At 30.5% G+C, this 25,220-nt stretch overlaps 3 protein-coding genes, 1 long non-coding RNA gene and 1 pseudogene across 4 annotated transcripts; all 5 read right to left on the bottom strand.

Annotated features, from left to right (window-relative positions):
• Window positions 1-2,974: 2,974 nt before the first annotated feature.
• On the bottom strand, window positions 2,975-4,358 carry LOC17895045. The gene is made up of 2 exons (XM_006301531.2): window positions 4,220-4,358; window positions 2,975-3,286 (listed from the first exon to the last, which is right to left on the bottom strand). The coding sequence occupies exons 1-2, from the start codon at window positions 4,356-4,358 to the stop codon at window positions 3,174-3,176; spliced, it is 252 nt and encodes an 83-aa protein (XP_006301593.2). The 3' UTR covers window positions 2,975-3,173.
• Window positions 4,359-7,680: 3,322 nt separating this feature from the next.
• Window positions 7,681-8,474, bottom strand: LOC17894050. Its single transcript, XM_006302998.2, has 2 exons — window positions 8,360-8,474; window positions 7,681-8,011 (listed from the first exon to the last, which is right to left on the bottom strand). The coding sequence occupies exons 1-2, from the start codon at window positions 8,469-8,471 to the stop codon at window positions 7,857-7,859; spliced, it is 267 nt and encodes an 88-aa protein (XP_006303060.1). The 5' UTR covers window positions 8,472-8,474; the 3' UTR covers window positions 7,681-7,856.
• A 5,814-nt stretch (window positions 8,475-14,288) lies between these two features.
• On the bottom strand, window positions 14,289-15,097 carry LOC111832152 (annotated as a pseudogene).
• Window positions 15,098-15,162: 65 nt separating this feature from the next.
• Window positions 15,163-15,998, bottom strand: LOC17896215. Its single transcript, XR_002835064.1, has 2 exons — window positions 15,865-15,998; window positions 15,163-15,553 (listed from the first exon to the last, which is right to left on the bottom strand). It is a non-coding gene; the product is annotated as an uncharacterized LOC17896215 (long non-coding RNA).
• A 2,290-nt stretch (window positions 15,999-18,288) lies between these two features.
• LOC17895787 lies at window positions 18,289-19,072 on the bottom strand. Its single transcript, XM_023787859.1, has 2 exons — window positions 18,960-19,072; window positions 18,289-18,575 (listed from the first exon to the last, which is right to left on the bottom strand). Exons 1-2 carry the CDS (start codon window positions 19,063-19,065, stop codon window positions 18,418-18,420), a joined length of 264 nt encoding a protein of 87 aa, XP_023643627.1. The 5' UTR covers window positions 19,066-19,072; the 3' UTR covers window positions 18,289-18,417.
• Window positions 19,073-25,220: the final 6,148 nt, after the last annotated feature.

Here is a 25,220-nt window from a genome sequence, read left to right as displayed (position 1 = left end):
AAAGCATGAATTTTTTCTTCTCAAAGTTAAATGGAAGATTAGTAAAGTAAAAGTTACTTTGCATCGCTAATTGAATTAGATTAATAAAGTAAAAGTTAAACAACTCTCAAGGGTTAAAGACAATAATGTTCATTACTCACTTTATATAGTAATCCATCTTGCTAGAGAACCCTAGTTACATGGGCTTGTTTGTTTCATAGTATTGGGCACTTCAAAACCTTATGTTAAGGATGCTCTAATTAATACTCCCCCGCAAACTTGGTGTGGGGTGAAAGCAACACAACAAGTTTGAACCTCACATGAAGATGGCTGACATGAGAATGCATCATCGAAGTAAGAACGTTGAGAATTAGGAGGATGGCTCTAATGCACCATGAATAACAAATATAAGTGTGAGAACAGTTCAGGTCTATACTTGGAGAGTATTGCATGGCTCACTCAGAGGTACTTCTTAGACTTGGAAAGCTTAGTCAATCTCACTCAGAGGTATTTGTGAGTAACAATTCCATGATAACAACACCGACGTTCACACTCCTATTTTCAAGAGTGAAGTTTATACTTAAGGAGCAAGATGTATATTTTTGAGTATCATCACGTCAGTGTTTTTTCCTTTGTTCTTCCGGCAAAGAAGGTTGTGTTCTTCATATATTATAAAGCCTAAAAACATAAAATCGAACATTGAGAAAGAACTTTCGCAAATATTCGAGTTTTTCTTTGTCAAGTTATATATAAATTAACTTGGAAATTTAGACTTAAAATAACATATAAACAAGGTCACCCTTAAAATATATATTTAACCAAAGAGAATAGTGATAATATGTCCATATATATTATCATTCATAACATACATAAACGAGACCTTATAACTTTTGATATAATATGATACAAGACATTTATCACATAGGACTTTGCTAATTGCTACCGACCTTGACCTCTACGTGATTCTGAAGGTGGTGCATGGATTCGTGACATAACCGGGGTACGAACCCTTTGACCTTGTCCTCCGACTAGAAGAACAAAGAGAGAAACGAAAAATAAAAGAAGAGCAACGAGTGATCGATGTCATTGTAACCATTATTTTTCTTGCTTCAATATTATATATCAACTAGCTAATGATTTGTATATATATTAAAAGTAGAGAGCATAATAAATACGTACAGAAAGTGAAGACTTTAAAAGAGTCTTTAATGTCTCCGAAATTGCCAAGTATTAACAGTACATGGCTATTTAAAGGAATAATTGGAGAAATAGACAGTTTTTGAAACATAATTGTAGAAATACTACAATTACTATTTACAATTAGCAAAATCCACATTTTTACTATGCTATTTTATTTTTTTGCCTTGTCAATTCTCACCAAAACATCTTATTTACAACAATGCCATTAATATATAATTAAATTATATTTTTCTTTCCTCTCAGAATTTTAATTAATATTTATTTATTTTTCTTTTTTCTTTTTAATTACATTCTCCCTTCAATCTAAAAACTAAAATACTAGTTAATGAAATTTTTTTTTTTTACAAGTTTCAAATATATAAAAATCTATGTTTTTTTCTCTATTATATGATATGCATTTTGTTTGAAGATTTTATTTGATAATAACAAATAATTTTCATTAATTTTAGATATGTACAATTTACTAAGTGTACAGATCTAATCCGTACAACTTAAAACGTGTACATATGTACATTTGTACAACTTAATAAGTGTACAAATATTAGTATACAAGTCGTAAACGATTGTACACGTATTTGTACAATAGGATATATGTACAAATACAATTGTACAGATCAAACTGTATATTTATTATATGTATAGAAAAATGTATGTATAAAAACTATATACAATGATATATGTATAGATATAATTGTATGTATATTGACTATTATATTGTATTATACATGTATTTGTACAATATGATATATATGTACAATTGTATTTGTACATATCAAACTGTACACATATTATATGTACAAATGAATTGTACGGATGCCTTTTGTACATCTACCATTTTGTAATTTACCACCACTACACTATACCCCACTTTCTCATCTATCTCACACATTATCTATCTCACATAGTGGACCCATTGTATATTTATCCAATTTTGAATAGTAAATGTACTATATCACAAATTAAGTTTTGAAAATGTATTATAATGCTAATTTTCCCCTATTTAAATTGGGTTAACAAGATCTCTAACTGAGACGTACTGACCAAATAAATAAATATCAAGCATGGAGCATGGTGGATGGTGGTGGTTTTACTGGTGTTGGCCAGTGTTCCTAAACGTGTTTTGCCTGCAACCATGTAATCTTATGTGATGTTCTAAAAAATTACCTAAAATTTTTTTTCTTTTGGTAATTCAGATATCCCAACGCTTACCGACAGGGCAGGGGTCCACATGTTACCTATCGGATATTCGACTGAGCAGGGGTCCACGTGTTAGACTATCGGTTTGTTTGGACTAACCACGTGGGCGGTCAAAGGGCACTCCACGCGTCGGCTTCTGGAACGCTGCAGCCTGTATGTGAAATTGCAGTGCTTGGGGCTCGAATTCATGATGGCGGGTCTCCATCATGTCTTCATGCCCATACAATTGATTAAACACATAAAATCAACCAGGATGTAATTCACATCATAATTCCTCATCAACGAAATTCACACATCACATTACAACCACCCATTTAACCCAACTCTAGAATCGTAGGGGCTCTGATACCAAATTAAAAAGACTCGACACAATTTTTTTTAGTTTTTAACCATATAACCAAATTAATCCATATAACACTCGAGTGTCGAGCTCGGTGTCGACCATGAGTGTCAAAAACAAATTTGCTTTTTTATTATGACACCACATCTTGTACTTTAACGATGCCATTATTTGAGACTTTGTACCCGATTGACTTTTGCAATATTTTTTTATTAGTAATACAAGTTCATTTCCTTGAAAGAAAAAAAGTGAGTCTAATATAGTTATCCTTGTAGTTGTATATTTGATCAATGTATGGTATATACTAATTTAGACGTTCAGAAGGGAAACACAATCAGAGAACCATACACTTTATTATATTTTGTCACATAACCACCGAAAATTCCAAAACAAAAAGAAATAAAAATGTGTCTTGTGGTCTAAATAATTATGGAGAGTTGTAAGAAGCAGGAGCAGTTCATGGAGTCCTTGGAAGAGGACGTTTACAGGGTCGACGATACTTACTCCAAGATGCGGTCAAAGCTCCACATGACTTTGATGGTGGAGTCCTTATGATGGGGTTTCCGTTTGCTGCAACATCAAAATGCATAATTAACTCCTTAATTTTTTTTCTTTCTTTGTTTGATTATCATGTCTGGTTAAAGACTACTTTTTTAGCGGTTGTTGAATCACTACAATGGTATGTTGAAAAAAAAGAAAAAAAAAAGATGATATGACTACAACATAGTTGAAACAAATAAAATGGGTCTCATAGCGCTACATGGCAGATAGTGAATGGATGTATATATATTTAATTATATGATAATATATAGATAAGAACATGTGTTTTGTTTTTATTTGATATTGTGATTTTAGATATTTATTATCCAACCCTATTACTTGAGATCAATTATAACATATAATTATTATCCAACCCTATTACATGACTTGTGCTACACAATTATCAATAATACTTTGGTACACCCATTTTTGTATCGTTTGAGTAATATACATCCGTTTCTAAAAATTCAAATTGCAACATATGCAAAAAATAATATTTTTTATGATACATATGTTTATGTAATAATATAAATTTAAAAACAAATAAGATCATATAAAAATGTTGGAGAAATATTTGATTTATTAGGGAGAAATTTTAGGAAATTTATTAAATGTAACAAATATTGATTTCTAGTTTTGCAAGAAAAAGAAAAAAAAGAATTTTATAAATTATTTAATATTTACTTATTTTGATTTTATTTGATAGTAATAGTGATTCATAATATGTAATCCCAAAAAACATAAGCATAAATCAAACGAAAAATATGAAATATAAATGGTGGGGTAGATGTTGTAAGTTTATTAAACAAAACTATTGTAGAGTATAAAAATTATGTAAGTGTTGAATTATGATGTGGAAGATAGAGAAGATGATGTGAAATATTAAAAGTAAGAAATTGGGTGTTGTAAACACCAAACCAATGTGGATAGTCTTATCAAGTTTCTAAAGATAAGTATACTTACCGAGTATGCGACTTGTAGCTTCGACAATTATAACTTGAGAAGAAAGAGTTAAAATGATCAGAATGAGAAGAGATAAGAGAAGAGCAAGAGTATGTGATGGTTTCTTTGAACCCATTTTTTTCTTCTCCGATCTTAGCATACATATTTGATCATCTCTATTGACCAATATATATAGATAGAGTAATTAGCCAAGTCAATAATTTGTTTTTTTACGTCATTTACAAAACATATTTTAATTAGGAATGACATAAGTAACGCGATTTCTCAAACGTCACAAGATTCGTTTATTACAAGAATAAACAATTACATGTTTTATATAATTGCTTAGATTAATTTGAAGATCTTCAGTTGTAAAAAACAAGATACGACTTCTTGCAGTCATGACCTAGCGACTGATCATATAAGTATGAATACATATTTTTTCAATGGTCTACTTGACTTTAATTAGTACCTTAATATTTGTCTTACTCTATCTACGATCATAGTATATATATGTCAGCGTTACTAATTCTTCTTTTCACTTTGACTATCTCATTATTTTTTTCTATGTCTTAGATCTCACACCAACTGGTTTTGATTTGATCTTATCGCAAGTGATATTTATATCTTCATAACAAATTTTATCTTACTACTACTAGGTCCAACACATATAATTACAAACGGTTTCACATATGATTCCACGACACGCTTCTTCCGTAACCCTACCCGCCCTGAATCCAAAATAAGCTTGCTTATGAAAAACTAAACTCCCATGGGTTTTAAATTCGTGTGGGTACGTAAACCGCAACACATGCATCCATAATTGGTGGTTCTATATATTAACACTGCAGAGAAGAGTCACTGTGGCCAGTGGCCATATTGATCGTATACGTAAAATGTTGCAAAAGGTTCAAAATATATATATAGCACATCTCAGTATGGGATAATGAAAAGACCCGACCATTTTTTTTTTAAAACAAGCAAACCGGATTAACCTATTTAATTTAAACTAGTTAAATCGGACTAAACCAATTTAATTCAACTAATTTCAGTTAAAACCAGTTAACCAGTAATTACTATTAAATCAATCCATAACCAAATAAAACCAGCAGAAGACAATAAAATTCACAAACCAGCAACCAATTGCATTAACCATCAATCTAGCAAACATTTCGAAATAACATAATTAACCTATCATGTTTCTAAACTCCAGAACTAGCAATTCCTAAACATTCCATAACATTATTCAAGACAACCAACAAACCCCTATATCATCCCGCTTTCCACGCTTTGATTCCACGGTCACATTTTTCCTTTACCTACATGACAGAAAGAGATGCATAAGTATTTCCAGAAATACTTAATGAGACACACATCCTAACTACTGGGCTATACACACAAGCAACATAATTCACATTCAAGCAATAACCAACAATAACAAGCATTCTATTAAAAGTAACCACAGAAAACCCGAACAGACAAGTAGTGTCGATCGACACCCACCACTGGTGACGATCGACACTCTCGACTATCTTCGCGATACATAAGTCTGGTGTCGATCGACACCCACCACTGGTGTCGATCAACATCAAAACCCTAACATCACTCCAGTCGCTTCTTATCGACGGATCTCCTCTTCCTTGCCCTCCACGGCCGATTAGAGACTCCATAAGACTCATACAAATGCACTACAACACCAAAAAACATACAAGCAAACGAAATCAATCAACAATCATAGAAATCACCAAAACATGAATCAAACCGCTTAGATAAGCCTTGCACCTGCACTCACCTTTGAAACAAGAATGGTCAGCAAGGAAACATGGAACAACATGGACGAAAACAGGCTCTCCTAATACCAAACACGATGGATCTATCCTTCTCTAGACTAGAACCACCAAGATCAAGCCTCAAACTCTCCGGAAACACTCTCCAGGGCACCAAAGATCAAACTCACACTCTCTGCTCATTCTTTCTTCTTTAGAAACGACCAAAATGAGAAACAAATGAAAAACGACGGCCTTCTACTCCTTTTGACGACCTATGTTTTTCCCCTAAACCGATCCCAATCGAACCAACAATTGAAAACTTAAACCGACAAACCAACAATTAATGGTGTCGATTGACACCACCCGGTTTTCCAGATACAAGTGTTACATATAAGTTCCCATCCACCATATACTTAAAACTAATACATTGCCTCAAAGATCAAATCCAAAAGAAAATTGATGTAAAAACATTAAGCCTTTGTTAACCTCAATATCAAAAAGATTCCACAACTAGTAATTGAAGATCCAATATATTTTTGTTTTTGTTTTTTTTGTGGTCAACCACATGATAATTTGTATCTAGTTTGTATCGTTTGAAACAAGAGAAGCATGTGTTTTCAGATGTGACGGCAACATACACGGGCGGATGTATGGATTTCAGAAGTGTGTAAAAAAATTTAGTCAATGCACTAGTTAAGGAATAAGGGGGAAAACGATCTATTTCTCCCTGAGAACTAACGTATCAATCTAGATAGAGCCCGAACTTTGACCCTAATGGAGATATCTCCGAAAAAAGTTCAAATCCTATTCCCCCCCCCTCTCGATTAAACCACAGCCAAAACACTTTAACAATAAAATCTACAGTTACAAAAATAATATACAGCTTAAAATTTACAGTCAAAAATCTAAATATACAGCCGTAACCTAAATATAATATATATTTAATTTCAAATCTCAAACTCAAAGAATTACTATAACTTCTAAATTTTAACGGTATTTTGTATAATGATCTCAAATAAACATTTTTCTTTACTAGAGATGTTTTAAATGAAAAATATGTTTCATATAAATAAAACAAACGTGAATTACTAATCCATTTCTGGCCATCTAATTTATCTATGGCTGGGAGTTAAATTTGATTTGTTACCATACTTCACATGCATCAGCTAATTCAAGACTCTATTTGCAAGCTTCACGGATAATCTCACTACCCTCGACTGCAAGATTAAATCCCTCATTACGGTTTGTTCACATGCTTCCAGATTTATTCATTTAGACACTCGCTGCATTTCCCCAAGGGTGGTCTAAAGTTCCTCCAAATATCTTGGCAAAAGCAAGCATATGCCAAATGTGAATACGCCCTGAAGCCATAGGTAGAGAGACCTAATCTTGAGTGAAAACAATACCCCTGCTTCAATCTTTTACAACATAATCATCAAAATCAACAAAGCCCAAAGTTGAGTCTATTGTCTCCATCAAGTTTACCTACTATATATTTTGTTTTTTCTTGCAAATTTTGTATAATATTTACTAATTTCTCTCTATTAATTTAAAATAAATGAAACAATTCATATTTGATAATATAATAAATGCTAAAAGGTATATTAAGTTTCTTTATTATTCATGCAAAATTAAACCTTAAACATTTTGCTGAGGAAGGTGTAGTATGATGATAAGTACAATAACAACAATAATAACAACAGTAGTAACTGATCATGGACTTAACTTATCCATAAGTATTAGTTCATTAAGTTTATTGACTCATCATACGTGACAAAGTAGTCTACTTAGTACACTTGAGACAAGAAACCAAATCAGAAAACCACAGACGACACTTTATTATTGCATAGAACATCAAAGTTCTGACATAGAGACACAAAATCACGTAGTTAAGGAGATTTGTCACCAGTGATAATAACACCTCCTGGAGGAAGTCTACATGGTCGTCGGGGTCTTCTCCACCTTGAAGTGAATACTGCTGGAGAAGTTCCACATGACCTTGATGGTGGTGTGTACACAATAGGCGTTCCAGAAAACACCCACGCTGCCATAATAAAGTTCAAACTAAACTTAGATAGAGTTTTAAATTTATAACTCTACAAATCGATTTATCATACTCGTTAATTTCACAAAATTTACTTACAAATTGTTAATCAAAAGATAAAATATCTTGCCATGCACTTATTTTATTTGCACATAATTAGGGTTAATAACTTGTATTTGTATACAAATATGTAACCTTTTGAAATGTTTGATCAATAACAATACAAACTCGTTACTCATAATTTCATATGATTATAAAAGTCATTAATTAAGACCTAATTATGTAACTTTTACCTTTACTTAAGAAAATTCATTAATAAAATGTGTTATTGTTGTAAGAAAAGTTTACCAAGTTTGCGGCCAGTAGATTCCACGACTTCAACTTGAGAGCAAAGAGTGATAAGTACAAGAAGCAGTAGTGGTAACACAAGTGCAGCAATGCTTGGAGACTTAGAACCCATCTTCTCCTTCTTTGTGGTTTTTTTTCCATAGTAAGTCTTGTGATATATATAGAGAAGATACTAGCTAAATTACTAGCTCATACGTAATTTTTCAAACTTTTCACTAGTGAACGCGGTTTTTACATTACCTACAAGCCTTAAGCCTAGCTACAAGATTCATTGAGATGCGACTTCTTTGTCATTTCTAAGTAGTGGAGAAGAAAAATAAAGTTGAGTTGACTAATAATGTAAGTTGACTTAGAAGAAAATAGCATTGACTCGTGCACCTTATTTTCAGTGTCTCTATATGTGTATGATGAGATCGTGGGGTTTTAGATGAAACCGACTGATGACTTTGACTTATGTCGAAAACAAATACCAAAGTCTCGTACTACTATGCCACTATCAGTAATAGTTGAACTGGTCATTGAACTGGTCATGATTTTGTTTTTGAATCATTTATGAATTTGCACCAAATTTTTGGTTATACCATTTTTGGTAAAAGGAATTGTCATTTTTTGAGTTAGAAAAATTTGATTAAACATGTGTTTTACTCGTTATATTTGAGTTTAATCAGTTTTAATTGTCTTTAAGATTTAATATTTACTATAAAGTACGTTTTTAGCGGAAAAATAGACATTTTTGAAAGTTAAAAATAGAAAATCCATAAAAATTTAGCAAAAATGACACATTTTAAAAATTTTCCGTAGAAAATGACAATTCCGTAAGAATCCCTTTTCTTTTCTTGTCTTCAAACTTTGCTTGCTTAATGTGAATATATCATATTGCTTATTAGGTGGTAAATTTTTTGGTCAGTATTTTTTTAGGTGGTATGAATGGTAAGGTAGTACCGTGTGCATTACCTAAAAATTAGATTAATCTTGGCAAACAAAATAAAAACAAGATTACAATGTTTATTAAGAAAGAATGGTAGAGAACCCGATCGAGTTATCGAATCCATAAAAGCTTTAGTTTTGTCCATCTCTTCCTATGCTTTATTCGGGATATAGTGTTATGGATCTCTCAATCATTGTTTTTAAAGATAGTTCAGAGAGGAACCAATTTGTTGTTGTGTAGGACGTTTGTTTCTCTGGCGCCAATATATTTTTTCTTTTACTTTTTTAGTTTTCGTTTTACGGAAAATAAACGAACTCATACTCTTTGTAACACAACGAGATAACTAGTCTTCTTAGTGTGTAATTATAATTTGAGTTGTAATTAAGTTTTTCCTAGATTTGCTTTGTATTGAACCCATACGGATTCTAAATTCTAATGCTCTTGAGGCTTGAAGAAGATAATAAGTAAAAAAGAATAAGCGACGTAACGAGTTCCCCCTAAGCTACATATGGATTCTAATGCTCTTGATGACATCTCTACCTGATTGTATATCCAATAAACCATCGAAGAGCTACATAAGAAAGAGAAAGGAACCTTTCACAACTCTCACAAGGACTCTCGATCTTTCTATTTTCATTACTAGCTATATATAAGACCATCATTATCAAGGGTAAGATACTTTCTTATGTAAATCTTTAAGATACTTCTCTGTGTAAATCTTAGTTCTAAGATACCCTTGATAATGATGGTATAAGAGATCTTATCTAAGATCCATTGAAGTTGACACCTCAACTTATAGCATAGAGCTAAGCCGGCCCAAACATTAACACAAGTCAGAAAAATTATTCCAACTAGGGATTTCAATTGACAGCTTATTGTTGTCGTGGTTTGAAGAATTAGTAACTATTCCAACCTATAGCATAGAGCTAAGTCCAAACTTCAACACAAATCTGGCTTTTTTTTTTTGGGATAATTGGCATTTGAGTACATTTTCAAAAAGAAATTAGAAAAGTAGTACAATTACTATTTACAATTAGAAAAATCCATATTTTTACTAAGGTTAATAGGAAGTTTACTACATTTATGAAACTTAATTATAAAAGTGATACATTTACTATTTATAGTTAGAAAAACAATCAGCTTATACTATTTACCACGATCTGTAAGACTTTATCACCCTCACAAGCAATTCATATTTACAACACTTGGCACTCTTTCACTCTTTTTTTTTTTGTTTTTTACGCTCACATTTTTTTTTTCTTTTTCCTTTTATCTTTTTTTTCTTTTATCCTCCTTCAATCTAAAAGCTATAATGCTATTCCATAAAAATAATTTTCAAAAAAAAAGTTTGAGATATATAAAAACCTATTTTTTCTCTATTATTTGATATGCATTTTGCTAGATAATTTTATTTGATGATGTCAAATAATTTTTCAAATTTTAGATTTGTACAGCTTAATAAATGTATAGATGTAATATGTACAACTTATTATATGTACATATGTAATCCGTACAACTTATTAAGTATACAAATATAATATGTTTAACTTACTAAATGTACAAGTATAGAGTAATATATATTAACATACAAGTTTTTATCCAGCAGAACTGCTGTACAACAGCAGCATTGTACAGAAGAACCACTGTACACCATAATCATGTACATTCCAACCATTCTACAAACCATTGTACAGAATCACGGCCTTCAGAACCACTGCTTACGCTACAACAAATGTACAAAACCATCACGTACACACTATGTTGTACATATACAATTGAACGTACATGTTGTACGCAATTGGTTAATTGTGGTATAAAATATACTTAAAATTAGTAAAACAAAATGGATGTCAAATTATAAATAGAAAACATAGATTTTTTTTGTATCTGAACAAAAATTAGAAAAAATATATAACAATAAAGATTTGAATAATTAGAGAGAATGGTGTGTGATAAAAAAAAGATTTTTAAAAAAACCTAAATAACTCTTTTACGTGACAATCCCACACACACAACTAACAGATGAACCCTTTTGTGTAATTTAATCTCTACTCTCTCTACCCCACATATTTTCCTATCTCACAATTTCTCTATTACACAAAAGTCAATCACATTCTATTTCTCTAATTTTAAATAATGATAGTACTAAAAAGCATATTATAATTTGCTTACTCACCCTTTTTACTATGCTTTATTATTTCTTTGTCTTGCCAATCCTCACCAAAACATCTTATTTACAACATTACCTTAATATTTAATTAAATTATTTTCTTTCTTTATGCTCAGATTTTTATTTTTTATTTTATTTTATTATCTTTTTCTTTTTTTATATTCCCCATTCAATCTAAAAACTAAAATATTAGCTACTGAATTTTTTTTTATGAATTTCAGATATTTTAAAATCTATGTTTTTTTTGTCTGTTATATGATATGCATTTTGTTTGCTGATTTTATTTGATAATGAAAAATGATTTTTACAATTTTTAGATCTATACAGCTTACAAAGAGTGTACAAATGTAATGTACAAAAGTAATCCGTAAAACCTACTATGTGTAAAGTAATCCGTACAACCTACTAAATGTAAAGATGTAATGTAAAAATAGTAAACAACTGTATTCATAATTCTACAATAGGATATATATATATACAAATACAATTGTACATACATAAATCAGATTGTACAAATAACTATATGTACAGAAAAATGTATGTATAATAGCTGTACATAAGGATATATGTATATATACAATTGTGTATATATAAAATATTATACCGAGTTTAAAATTATTTAACAAAACACATATCAAATCATAGAGAAAAATGTAGATTTTTTTGTATGTGAAAAATAACATAATAAGAATTATATTGACAAATATTTAGTTATTAGAATGAGAGGATGTAATAAAAAATAATTATTTTAAAAAAACTCTCTCTCCACACATTTCCACACACAGTGACACACGCAGACCCATTCTCAACTTTTCAACGATTGATGCAAGCCTATTTTTTTTTTTTTTTTCCAAACTCTCCCTTACCCTACATCCCTTCCTATCTCTACCATTCTCTATATCACAAACACTAACACACACCCATTTCCCCAATTATAAATAATACATGTGCTAGTTTTCCAATTACTTTTTATAAACGTACTAAACTGCCAACACACCCTTTTTTAATACAATATCAAAAGGGTTAATAGGATTAGTATGCTTTCAAAAGATAATAGGACAATTAATACATATACTATTAATAATTATAAAAGTAGTCGGTGGACTCACTATGTGGGATAGAGAAAAATGAGATAGGAAAAAAGAGATAAAAAATGACAAAGAAAGGTAATTTTTTTTCTTCGGATTTAAGCTTCGAATGGAGTGACCGTATCAAGTAGAGCAGATCAAGCGGATCATGCATATTAAGCGGAATAAAAATAGATCAAGCTGTCAAATGCTTCAAAATATTTATATATGTTTTTAGATAAATTAATATGAAATTAAAATAAAAATAAGAAGAGAGAACTCACGACATACACTCTAAGGTTCTGAATGGGACTACAGTACAAAAGCAGTTAATTTGTTAAAGCATTACATCTGTATTTATATTCCCATTCAAACAAAACAATTGTTTAGTAGATGAACTGCTTTTCAACTACTTTTATGTCCTGCTTTAAAAAAAAATTGGAATACTTTTTTTTTCTTCATGTTTTTTTTCTCAAAAAAGCAGACCAGTCCACCGATACCCATTTAGGAGTGTTTGTGGTGAGTTCTATCTATTTAATTAAAATTAATTTCTAAAAATTATATAAATATTTGATCTGAATTTGTAATGTTAGATCTGCTTGATCCACTTTTGTTCTGCTCGATCTACATGATTCGCTTGATCTGCTCTGCCTACTACGTTTTCCCCATTCGAAACCTAAATGGGTATGGGTGGACTGCTCTGCATATTAGAGAAAAAACATGAAAAAATATATTCCCGTTTTTTTAAAGGAGTTTAATGGCAGTTCATCTGATAAATATTTTCTTTGTTTAAATGAGAACATAAAAGCAGATGTTCTACTTTAGCTGATTAACTGCTTTTGTAATGTTCTCCATTCAAACCCTTTTTATTTTTCTTTTCTCTTTAAGTCTCATCACCCCCAAAATTTTTGTAACTAACATATTAGGTTTTGTAAAAAAAATTCAAAAATATATTTGACACATTAAAATATTTATTTTTTCTCTGCAATTTGATATGCATTTTGCTTAATAAATTTTGAATACTTTTTATATATAAATATTTATTTGTACAGTTTAATATATGTACAAACAATTTTTGTACAGTTTAGTATGTGTACATGCATATGTATAGACGTATCAGTACAACTTACTAAGTGTACGAATGTATAAAAAATTACACATTTTTATCCGTACAACTATTATAGTATACCAAAATATGCATATATTTTTACACTAATAAGCTGTACGGATGATATTTAGTAATATTTTTATTATTGTACAAAAAACATTTGTGTACATCTGTACAGTAGACATGCTGTAAGAATTATATTTTAAATTATTTTAATGGCAGACTCGTAAATACTATGATTTTTAGTGCTTAAATGTCAATGAAATATTAGCAAAAAGAGATAATGTATTAGTTTTCTAATTTTTTTTACATCGTTAAAAATTATACGCCTCTCTTTGAGAGAGATCGGGTTCGAACCCGAATTTGGTGAAAAGGCAACAGAGTTGAGAACCACTAGCCCACTTGCTCCTTCTCGTAAATGTCGATAAATAGTAGAAAATAGTGATAATGTACTTGTTTTTTTTTTAGCACTAGTTTTCTAATTGTAAATAGTTATTGTTTTTTTTTCTTGACCATTAGTTTTCTAATTGTAAATAGTGATTGTACTAGTTTTATAATTATGTTTTAAAAATGTACTACTTCTCCAACACACGCTAGTTAATTAGTAAAGTATGCTGGCTTTCTAATATTATATTACGAATCGACGATAATCACAATTAGTAATTGATAAGTATATATATTTTCTTTTAATTGATCAACATTAGTTCTTTCACTGATTCAATGTAGGTGACATCTACACTTGATACAATGAACTAAAACAGATCAAACTAAAGACACATTAATATAGCATGTAGCTTCAAAAGTCTAACAAAAGAGACTCAAACTTGAAGTATAAGGTGAGAGAGTATATTAAGGAGTTTGAAAAACAGGGATATTAGTTCCTGGAGGACGACTACGTCTGCATGGTCGGCGTGTCATCCACATGGAAGACTTATTGCTGCTGGAGAAGCTCCACATGAGTTTGAAGGAGGAGTCCACACGATAGGCTTCCCCCAAAACGCTAGCATTATAATTAACGTTAAATTAAATTAGTGAGATGCTTGGTTCAAGTTCGTTAGCTTTTCACAGTTTTCACTAACTAATATAATTGTGTATTATTTTGTTGTATAAAGACATTTACCAAGTTTGCGGCTTGTAGATTCCACAACTTCAACTTGAGAGGAGAGAGTGATCAAAAGAATAAGAAGTAGTGGTAACACTACTGCACCAAGTGACTTGGAGACCATTTTTTTTTCTTCGTTGCGTTTATGGTCATCGCAAGTCTTGTGATAGATATATAGAAGACGTATATATATCCACAAAATATTTTGGTTGTTTCTAAAATGTTGACAAAGTGAACACGGTTTCTACATTAGCCACAAGATTCCTTGTTGACAAAAAGAGTGGCTAAAAATTGAATTTTAAGAGATAAGTGTTTTGTCCCTTTGTTGTGGATGATATATGCCAAATACGACTTCTTCGCCATTTCATATTTAGTCGATCGAGAAGGATAGTAAAACGTTGACTTGTTTAGAAAAAAAAAAAAAAAAAAAAAGTAAAACAGAATTTTATACCTTGGATTTAGCGTCACCAATGATCTTACTAAATTGGTTACAATTATGTGAATAATGTGATATATAAACATTATTGGTTTAAAGTAAAATGTAGAACGCAGTAATTTCTATATCAAACACACATTAATTAGGGACAGATTATTACAAAAACCTGAACCAAGTTGAGAGATAGGATGCCTTGTCCTTGTCTTTGAGATGATAGAGTATTGTAGATCCTCTTGAAGAGCCAGGACGTTGAGGTGGGCATGGACGTGAAGGTGGACGAGGGCATGGACGGTCATTTGGTCTTCCAGAACTACCTCTTTTTCCTCCACATGTACAAGATGAAGAGGTTTCAATTTGACCTCTAACAGGTTCTTCTATTACAACTGAAAATGTGGAATAAGTTCAAAATTATTTGTTAAAAATGAGGAGAAAGATCAGTTATATCATGAACATTTCTTGTAGCTTAGTGATTTATGTTAGTGTTATATATAATATATATCTGTCTTACTAGCCGGATTCGAATTCGAATACAAATTTTTGATGAATATAAAAACTAAAGTATATCATTTCTAGTAACTCTATTATCGAATTCGAATATCTAAACCGCGGCTTGAAGGATTCATTTAACACAAATTTAGTGATTGTTTAAGGCTAGCTATAGTGAAACAAAAGAGAGATATAAGAAGGTACTGACCAATTCTCCGGCCAGAGGTCTTAGAGATGAGACAAAGAAGTAAGAGAAACAAAAATAGTCGAAGAGCATTGCTTGAACTCTTGGAACTCATTCTTCTTGTATCATGTAACGTTACATGTATAGCTATTTAAAGATATTGAAGTGTTCATAACTAACGCCAACCAATTAAGACATTTTTTGGCTGTTTTTTGGTACGTTGTATAAACTTATCGATACATATGTGGACGAAGACTTATTCCATACCATCAACGTTGTTCTGAATAAAAACCAATAGACTAATTCAAATAAAGATATATATTTTTTTTTTGTCAACTTAAAATTTATCACATAAATTAAAAAGTTAGGAATGAACGTTAATTTACATTTACAAACATAGAAACAAGAAAATTCTATTTCGTGGGCTTTTGAAGTTTCTTTTGACTAGAATGAACGAAGTACGTCTAATTTATAAAATGGGCTATTCCCATCTACATTGCCACTATCAATTATCCTGTATTGCTCATATTTATGTGTTTTTCTTTTCTTTCTGTAACTTCGTTAAGCTTGCACATGATCAAAGGCATATTGATGAGAAAAAGAAGAAAGAAAAAAAAAAACGAACAGAGGCATATTGAACTGTTTTTACTTATTATGTGATATTTTTGGTATTGCTCACAGTGTATATTTTACAGGACCAATCCGTAAAAGATATCAATTCATAAAATACCAGTCTTAACCCGCGCTCTACCATGTAATTAGTAATTAAGAAAAATACATTCTAAATTACCTTCTTATATGTTAAGAAACTCCCTCCATCCTGTTGAGGCATGTAACGTATCTATGAAAACATGATTGTGTAAATATTTTTTCTATCTAATTACCTTCTTATAATCCTCCATATATACTGTGTAATCTTATCTTAAGATTATTCATACATGAAATTTGACTATGAATATGTGTTCTTGAATGTGTTTAACTTGAATTTAATTTTCAAATCGACACTTACCAAAGTTTACGGCCTGTAGATTCTTTACGACTTTGACTCCAGAGAAAATAGTTAAAACTTAAAAGTATAAGAAACAGTGTGATAGGTCCGAATCAAGAGCTTGTAAGAACAATAGACTTTAAACATTTTTTCCATATATTTCATCATAAGATGTTATGAGTATTTATACATGTTAACAATAGCGGACCCAGGATGGATTTTGAACCAGGTCAAGTATAAGTAAAGATACAACAAATTTTTTTGGTAAATGTGTTTGTTCTTAGTAATAACAAGGAAAATTTCAAAAAGTCACCAGGTCAGCTGACCTCCCTAAGTTGTGAATAGGTCCGCCACTGCATGTTAAGGGCAATCCTAGAATATAGGGGATAGACATGAATAGAAGATTTAACATAATTTACCTAAAACCACTAACAAAAATAAAATCACAAATGATATTCTCATCGTTTCGTCCTTATCTTAGTTGATACCGGTTTACTTCGGCTATGTTCTCATATCACAGTGTGAACCCATTGGTCATTGCAATCGCAATCGCAAGTCTTGTGATGATAATCCAAAGCCTATCCTCATGTTAGCTCGGTTCCTACATTAGCAACAAGCCGACAAGACTCTTTGTTGATAAGAAATAAATGTTTTCTCCATTTGTTTGGAGAAAAAACAAAACCCAATTGCGACTTCTTTCTCATTTCATATTAGTAGAGATGAATATTTGAATATGAGATGACTAATATTGGCTGTTAACTAGTTTTTTTATAATAAATAAAAATCACTTATTTTTTAATGTCTTTACAAAAAAACAGTATATTTCTAAAGGACTTTCTCGAAAAACGATTTTTTTTATATAGATTTTAGAGGAAACAATATCTTTAAAAATCCGTCAAAAATTTTATTTTCTTTTCGAGAACATTTCAATTAATTTTTTTCCCTTGAAAATTATCAAGGGATTTCCGACGTATTTTCAAATTTTCAAAGAATTTCAAAAAAACTGTTTTTGTTTGTTAAAAATCCCTTGAAAAATATCTCGGAAATCTTTCGTCAAACTGTCAAAACATTCTGAGAAATTCTTCCCCTAAAGTTCCATGAGAAATAAACATGTTTTCTTGTAGTGTGTAGATCAGTGAACATGTAGTATTATAATGATGACAATTATTGCAAAGTGAAAAACAATTAGCATAGAGTACTAAAAGTTATTTAATAAATGAATAATAGCTGAATCCGGAGCATATATGATTAAAATAATATAAAAATATTTCTTCAGATAAAAACGACTACCAATATTACAAAAATACTAAAATAGTAAAAGAAGTTTTTAGTGACTACGTAATTTTCTTAGGAAATATTTACAAAATAGTTATTTTTCGTTTACTACTGAGAAAACTAGCTATTTTATGTTTTTTTGAATTATCACTTTTTGTAAACTAACATACTCTTTTACTTGGAGGTTTTTTCATACGACTATTATATATTGTGTATATGAGGATCAACAATTTATTCGTGATCGTATCTTAAAAAGTAGAAATTAAAGTGGCAGCACATAAACAGAATATTGATATTCTTATTTTTCTTCTCCGTCAAGGGTTGGTAGTAGATCTTCTTGAAGAGCGCGAACGAGGCCGTGGTCGTGGTCGTGGTCGTGGGCATGGAGGTAAACGCGGTCGTGGTCCTCCAAGTCTTTGGCCTCCACATGTTACTGAAGGAGGGGTTGTAATTCTCCCTCTCACAAGTTCCTCTGTACCAAGATTGAATGCATAATCATATAGAAACTATATATTAAAAATGATGAATATATACAGGAGCAACAAAAGTAACGCAGATTAAGTTCTGGAGAAGACTCTAAACTTATCCTAGGATTATAACTTGTGTCCAACATAACCATAAAATAAGTTACATGACCTTTTGTATAACTCTATTATTTGAAACATCTGAAAGATATACGTATCCTTCCATAGAATTCATATTAAGGGAACATTGTTTTGAAACATTTCTTAGGGTTTAATAAATATTCTTAGATCACCTATACATAGTTTAAGAGAATACAAATTCACTGATAGCTTGAGCTTTAGTGAAATAAAAGACAATAGAATAAAACTAGATATGAGAATAAGGCACTGACCAGCTCTCCGGTGAGTGGTCTGAATCCCTCCAATTTCAGGGAAGAGACAAAGAAGTAGAAGAAACAAAGATAGAAGCTTAGCATTGCTTGGCTTCTTTGAACCCATTTGTATTCTAGCATGTACGTACGTAATGTAACGCTACATGTATATATATATATATATATAGTAATCCCCATATGATATATACAGACTTTTTAAAGTCAACCATCTATGGATTTCTTTTCCGTTTTTTAGTTTAAAGAATTGTAGAAGAAAGAAACATTTTGATTTGTTTTAAAATATGTATGTTTGTATGTAAGCACAGTTTATTGGTGGACTTTGACAAGGGTCGACATCGATAGAGATTTATAGAGGAGAACATTTCCACCATCTATATTATACTTGATCAAAATGTTAGACTAATTCAAATCAAGAGCCACTAATCTTGTTTAATACAAAGCAAAACATGAACATTAATTTACATCCAAGGACATACATTATCATACTGTCAAATTTCGAATACTTTAATTTCCTTAAGTTAGAGCATGAATGTTACAAATTCTCAATGTAATAATAGGATACTAAAACTTGACATTATGAGATAGCCTTAGTAAAGATGTCAGCAATCTGATACGGTTTATGTTAGTATGTACATATTATGTTTGAATGATGCTCTCCTAGAGTACTGTCACATACATAATGACAATCAACCTTGATGTCTTTTGAAATCAACCCTAACATCTTACAAAACAGAATACTACACAATCATTTGGATTGAGAAACCACCCAATTTGGAGTTTTATTTATCTTCTGTAATAATTATTAAAGAGTTATATTGTTAAAGAAACTATAAATAAAAATTGCCACAACCAAAACAGAATTCTCTTTTTTTTCCTTCTTCTTATTAGTTCTTTTGTAGGGTTTAGCGTGCACGTGGAGGTGGGCAAGGACGTGGACGATGGCATGGACTTCGATGTTGTTTTGGAGGAGATTTTCCTTGGCCTGCTCCGCATGAACAAGATGGAGATGCAGCTACCTCTCTAAGTGGCTCTTCTACTAAGAATCGATGCGGATTTTTTTATTAAATATTAATTATGAATAAATGAAACTAATCTTTACAAGAAGTACTCCTACGATTTTTGCACAATTTTTTTATTAAACTTAATATATATTAAGATTATGATTGAGAATTTTTGAGAAATAACCCTTTTGGTGTATCACTTTTCAAAAATACCCCTTTTTAAATATAAAAAATTATAAAGTTTTATATGGTTTATAAGGTACTTCTATATAATAACACCTACTAGAAGATTTGATCCAAATATTTTATAATATTTTAAAAGGTTTCAAATCGTCTTTACAAGTTTTATAAGGTTGTTAAAAGGTTTTTAAAAGGGTTTATAAGGTTTTTAAAAGATTTTTAAAAGGTTTTTATAAGTTATTTTTATGTTATTTATGAAAGATATATAAATTTTTATATACATACAAATGTCATTTGTGTGTATATTTATAAGCTTACAGACATGTTTGGATAAATTTCAACTTTTTAATGGGGTTTTTAATAAATATTGAAAACGGGGTATTTTTAAAAAGTGGTATTTGAAAAGGGTATTTTGGAAATTCTCCCATTATGATTTGAGTTAAAACATTTTTAAAATTAACGTATATTGCATATTCTTCAAAAAACTATATATATATATATATTAATAAATAAAAAGCTATATAGGATAGCGCATTCAAATATTTTTTTTCAAATAATGGATTAATGGTTCACCAAAAATAAATAAATAATTGATTAATACCAAAAAGGCAGAAAAAGTGTTTACCAAAGGAATTAAAATCATGCAGTATTTATTATTATTTTTATATTAATCAGGCAGTGCTTTAAAGTACTCACTTAACCCATAGTTATTTATTTATATTAGTCATTTTTATAAGATAATGAATTAATATTAAAAAAAAATATGCATGCAAAATGTGTAATATTTGTAATATATTAATCATTTATATTACTTTCATATGTTAGCTTAAAATAAGAGTAGAAATTGATATAAGAAGGCAATAACCTAGTATCCGGTGAGTTGTCTTACTCCCTCCAATGTCAGAAAAGAGACAAAGAAGTAAAAGAAACAAAGATAGAAGAAGAGCATTGCTTGACATTTTTAAACCCATTCTTCTTTTAGCATGTACAATATATATTTTTTGTTTTCTTAACAGTAACGCTGGACCGATGTATATATATGCAATTGAGATAAATTTCTTATAATAATCTAATTGTGATTTTCTTTGCATGCAATTTCTTGGTAAGTTGTGTAAATTTCCAAAAGCAAAGACTCATTCAAATCGATTAAGAACCGTTAACTTCTTTGATATAACGCGTTAAGAATGAACATTTATTTGAATTTAAAACCATAGGAAAGGTGACAAAAAAAAAAAAAAAAAAAAAAACATAGGAACAAAAGTATTGCTTTCGTGATGAGCACTTCATCATCAATATAATTTATCTGGAAAAATTATATTGACTTTAACAATTAAAATTTGTTTGTTACTGATCATCGTAGTCAATATTCCATTATTATCTTTAACCAATTTATATGTATTTAGGTCAAATGTTTAGTTGGATTTTTCAAGGGATATTTTGCAAAATAACCTAAAACATTTCTTGGATTTTCAAGGGATATTTTCAAAAGTTTGAAAATTGACTTTTTAATATTGAAAAATTATGCATGGACATTCATTCTAGTTTTAAAATAGCAGAAATATTAAAGGAAAACACCGAAAAAAAAAATAGTAACTTAATTCACACCATCTCCCGTGTTGAATGAAAAAATGTAGTAAAATAAATATTGTCGTCAAATCTAGTGCTACATGAGAGATCTTCAAATCTAGCACATCAGTGACTATATTATTCACATTCCTTAATGTTTGATTGGTCCCAATTCCCAAGTCAATCCGATTCAGGTGGGTGATGATATCGTCCGATTTAGTGTTCTTGTTGAATTCTCAATTCTCTAAGCAATCTCACTAACTACTTCGTGAGTAAGTGTTTCTTTAGCTTGACTTTGTTTTTGAGTTAAACTTATGAGTCGCTGAAATATGTATCATGAATTAGATTTCATCTCAATGGCTTGTTTCAGTATTCGTTAGATGTTTGTTTACCGTAGGACATGGGTTATAATCATAATTTGTATCCAAAACCATTTTCTATTTTAATGAAATATTTACCGTTTTAGCAAAAGAAATCATTAAATAGTATTATTTATTATGATACAACACTTTAATTTCTGTGTGAGAAATTATAAATAAAAATGGTAAGTACTAAACATAATTCAATAAATAATAAATCATAGTTACAAAAAAGAAGGTAGAATTCTGAAATCTTATTTTCTCCTTTCTTCTTTGCGTCCTTTTATAGGATCTAACGTGCATGTGGATGTGGAGGTGGACAAGGACGTGGACGTGGGCATTCCTTTGATATTCGTTTAACACTTCCTTTGCCTCCTCCACATGAACAAGATGGACCTACACTTAGCTCTCTAATAGGCACTTCTACTAAAGAGCAATAATGCGGAATTTATGTTAGAAATGATAAACATGAATCATATATATAGAACAATACATGAAAAGTTTTATAATTTGAATGAAAATAAATGCAACTACAATATCATTTACATATATAAGAAGGAACTAACCTAGTTTTCGGTGAGTGGTCTCACTTCCTCCAATTTCAGAAAAGAGACAAAGAAGTAAAAGAAAGAAAGATAGAATAAGAGCATTGCTTGACAATTTCAAACCCATTCTTCTTGTAGCATGTACTATACATATATTTTTTGTTATCTTCGTAACAACGCTGGACCGGTCTATATATAAGCTAGCAATTGAGATTTTACCTTTTTATAATAATCCTGTTATGACTTTCTTTGCATGCAATACACGGTATGTTGTATAAATTATCCTATAGAGTAACTAAAGCAAAGACTAATTCAAATAAACTAAGAGCCATTAACTTGTTTTCGCAAATTAAGAATGAAAATTTATTCAAATTTAACAATATTGACTCTCAATATTTAAAACTGATTTTAGTCAAAGTCCGATTCTTATCTTTAATCAATTTATAGGTCAAATGATATAGTTGGATTTTCATGGGAGATTTTGTATAATAACCTAGTAATTTCTTGTGTTTTGAATAAACAATTTATGTTTTTAAAGGTTTGAAAATTGACATTTTACATTAAAGAATCATGTATGGACAACAATGAAAACGCGTGTGACCGATGAAGACTCTTCTCTTCATTTATTGCATTTTCAATAAGTCTATCATGGTTAGGCGTGGGCAAATTGGTATTCGGGTCGGGTATTTAGGGGTTAGTAACAGGTATTTATAAAATTTTGGGTCGGGTTCGGTTCGGTTCCTTTTCGGGTTCAGGTAGTTTGGATATCGATTTAAGAATTCCAAAAATACTCGAAATATAATGGGCATGGGTAGTATATACCTAAAGCAATCCGAACCTATCCAAAGTACCCATCAAATTTGAAAGTAGTTGTCAAAAACTAACAAGTTTTTTAAGAAAAATATTAACCGAAAACAAATTTAACCATGTTTTGAACATCCCAACCATTAAAATTAAACAATTTACTCACAAAATAAGAAACCAAACTATTACAATTAAGGAAAACCTAACATACTTACATATATATATATATATGTGTGTAAATGTGTTAGGGTATTTAAAAGTACCTACGGGTCCGCGGGTTAAGTTCGGGTAATACTCGATATTTATTGGGAATTAAGAACAAAAACCGATCGAATATTTTTTAAAAACTGAAGTAATTCGGGTTCGGATATTTCAGGTCGGATTCGGTTCGGGTTTTCGGGGTTCAGTGTTTTCGAACGCGTATGCCTTATGCATGAGCCTTCACGCACACAACAAACCTTTGTGGTGGTTTCCAATTGTGGCGTTCTTTTTGTGGATGTCGTGTTTTAGTGATCGAACATACAAGATTCAAGGTGAGGCGAGTTAGTAATGAATGATTTGTTAAAACTTGATTTTCATTAATTAGAATAAAGGTATTTATTGTTGAAAATAAAGAAAATAATAAAGGTATTCATAAACAATATAAATTCCTTTATTTCACATAAGATACATAAAATGTATTATAGAATATTATACACACATTCTCTTAACAAGAAAAACTCATTTGGTTACGTTCAAGAAGCGTAAAAGTTGAATGTAAGTTCGTGACAGAGAAAAATTGTATGTGAGAGTTTATTCCTAATTGTATGTGATAGCCAAAATCAAACATTATATGTTTCGTCACTACAATAAAAACATCAACGTCAGCGACTGATTCCCATATCTTTTCCAACAAACCAACACAAATGCATACACAAATCCAAAACATGAATCTAATAGAACAAGTAACTTAAGAGAGAGAAGTATAACTTACAACATTAATTATGGGTTAGCAATTGATTTTGAGACGCTTCAGTTTCTCCAATGCAATCACAAAGCAGAAAGAAGAAGAGGGAGACGAAGCAGAAGGAAGAAAAGGAAAAAGAGAGTATTAGAGAGAACAAAGCTTTAAGAGCGCCTGTCAGGAAGAACCCTAAATTCTGTTTTTTTCCCAAATTGTTGTTTAATGAAGTCGGGTCAAGAATTAAACTTGAGTTTGCTTAAACACGGTATAGTAAACGCAAATTTCATGATTTAAAACGCAATTAAGAAGATTAATCGTATTTGATTAATTAGCTAGAATTATATAAACTAGGTGGAATTGGGCAAAAAAAACATTATTACATGGTGAAATAGGAAGACGTCGAGAGTACAGGGTGAAGCTAGTTGAGCGGCTATAGTACCGGGGGGATAAATATAAGCAGCCCTTTCTTTATTAATAGCTCATACTCATGTTGAATGTGTGTTTCGTATTTAGTGCAACCGTCATAAATATCCTACAAATATTCAAAAAATTGACTAATATAAATTTATCTTTGTTTCCTCTATTTGTTTCTTTGTCCGATACGTCATTGCAAATTTTTTTGTTTATGGTCTTAGATTTGATTACCTTTTCCCCAACACTTTTTTGTCACATATTAAAACATATGAAATACATTATACAAACATGATTTCATTTGATAGCCAAAGAGATGAACAAAACGGGATTATTTCAGATATCAGTCGATTCTTGAATATTGATAAACTATCTACAATGTTTTCACTATCTACGGAGACATTGAATATGAGTATGAGTTATATAAAAAAAATGGTGGTAGACTATTTTAT

The sequence above is a fragment of the Capsella rubella genome, unplaced genomic scaffold (genome assembly GCF_000375325.1).
Source record: "Capsella rubella cultivar Monte Gargano unplaced genomic scaffold, Caprub1_0 scaffold_2, whole genome shotgun sequence".
In the NCBI taxonomy this organism is placed as follows: domain Eukaryota; kingdom Viridiplantae; phylum Streptophyta; class Magnoliopsida; order Brassicales; family Brassicaceae; genus Capsella; species Capsella rubella.
This window is presented reverse-complemented; position numbering and strand designations above follow the sequence as displayed.

Coding starts and splice junctions, on each gene's coding strand:
- LOC17894050 (XM_006302998.2), bottom strand. CDS start 8,471: ATGGGTTCTAAGTCTCCAAGCATTGCTGCACTTGTGTTACCACTACTG. Junction 8,012..8,359: donor ATCTACTGGCCGCAAACTTG/GTAAACTTTTCT, acceptor TTATTATGGCAG/CGTGGGTGTTTTCTGGAACG.
- LOC17895045 (XM_006301531.2), bottom strand. CDS start 4,358: ATGCTAAGATCGGAGAAGAAAAAAATGGGTTCAAAGAAACCATCACAT. Junction 3,287..4,219: donor AGCTACAAGTCGCATACTCG/GTAAGTATACTT, acceptor TTGATGTTGCAG/CAAACGGAAACCCCATCATA.
- LOC17895787 (XM_023787859.1), bottom strand. CDS start 19,065: ATGGGTTCAAAGAAGCCAAGCAATGCTAAGCTTCTATCTTTGTTTCTT. Junction 18,576..18,959: donor GACCACTCACCGGAGAGCTG/GTCAGTGCCTTA, acceptor ATCTTGGTACAG/AGGAACTTGTGAGAGGGAGA.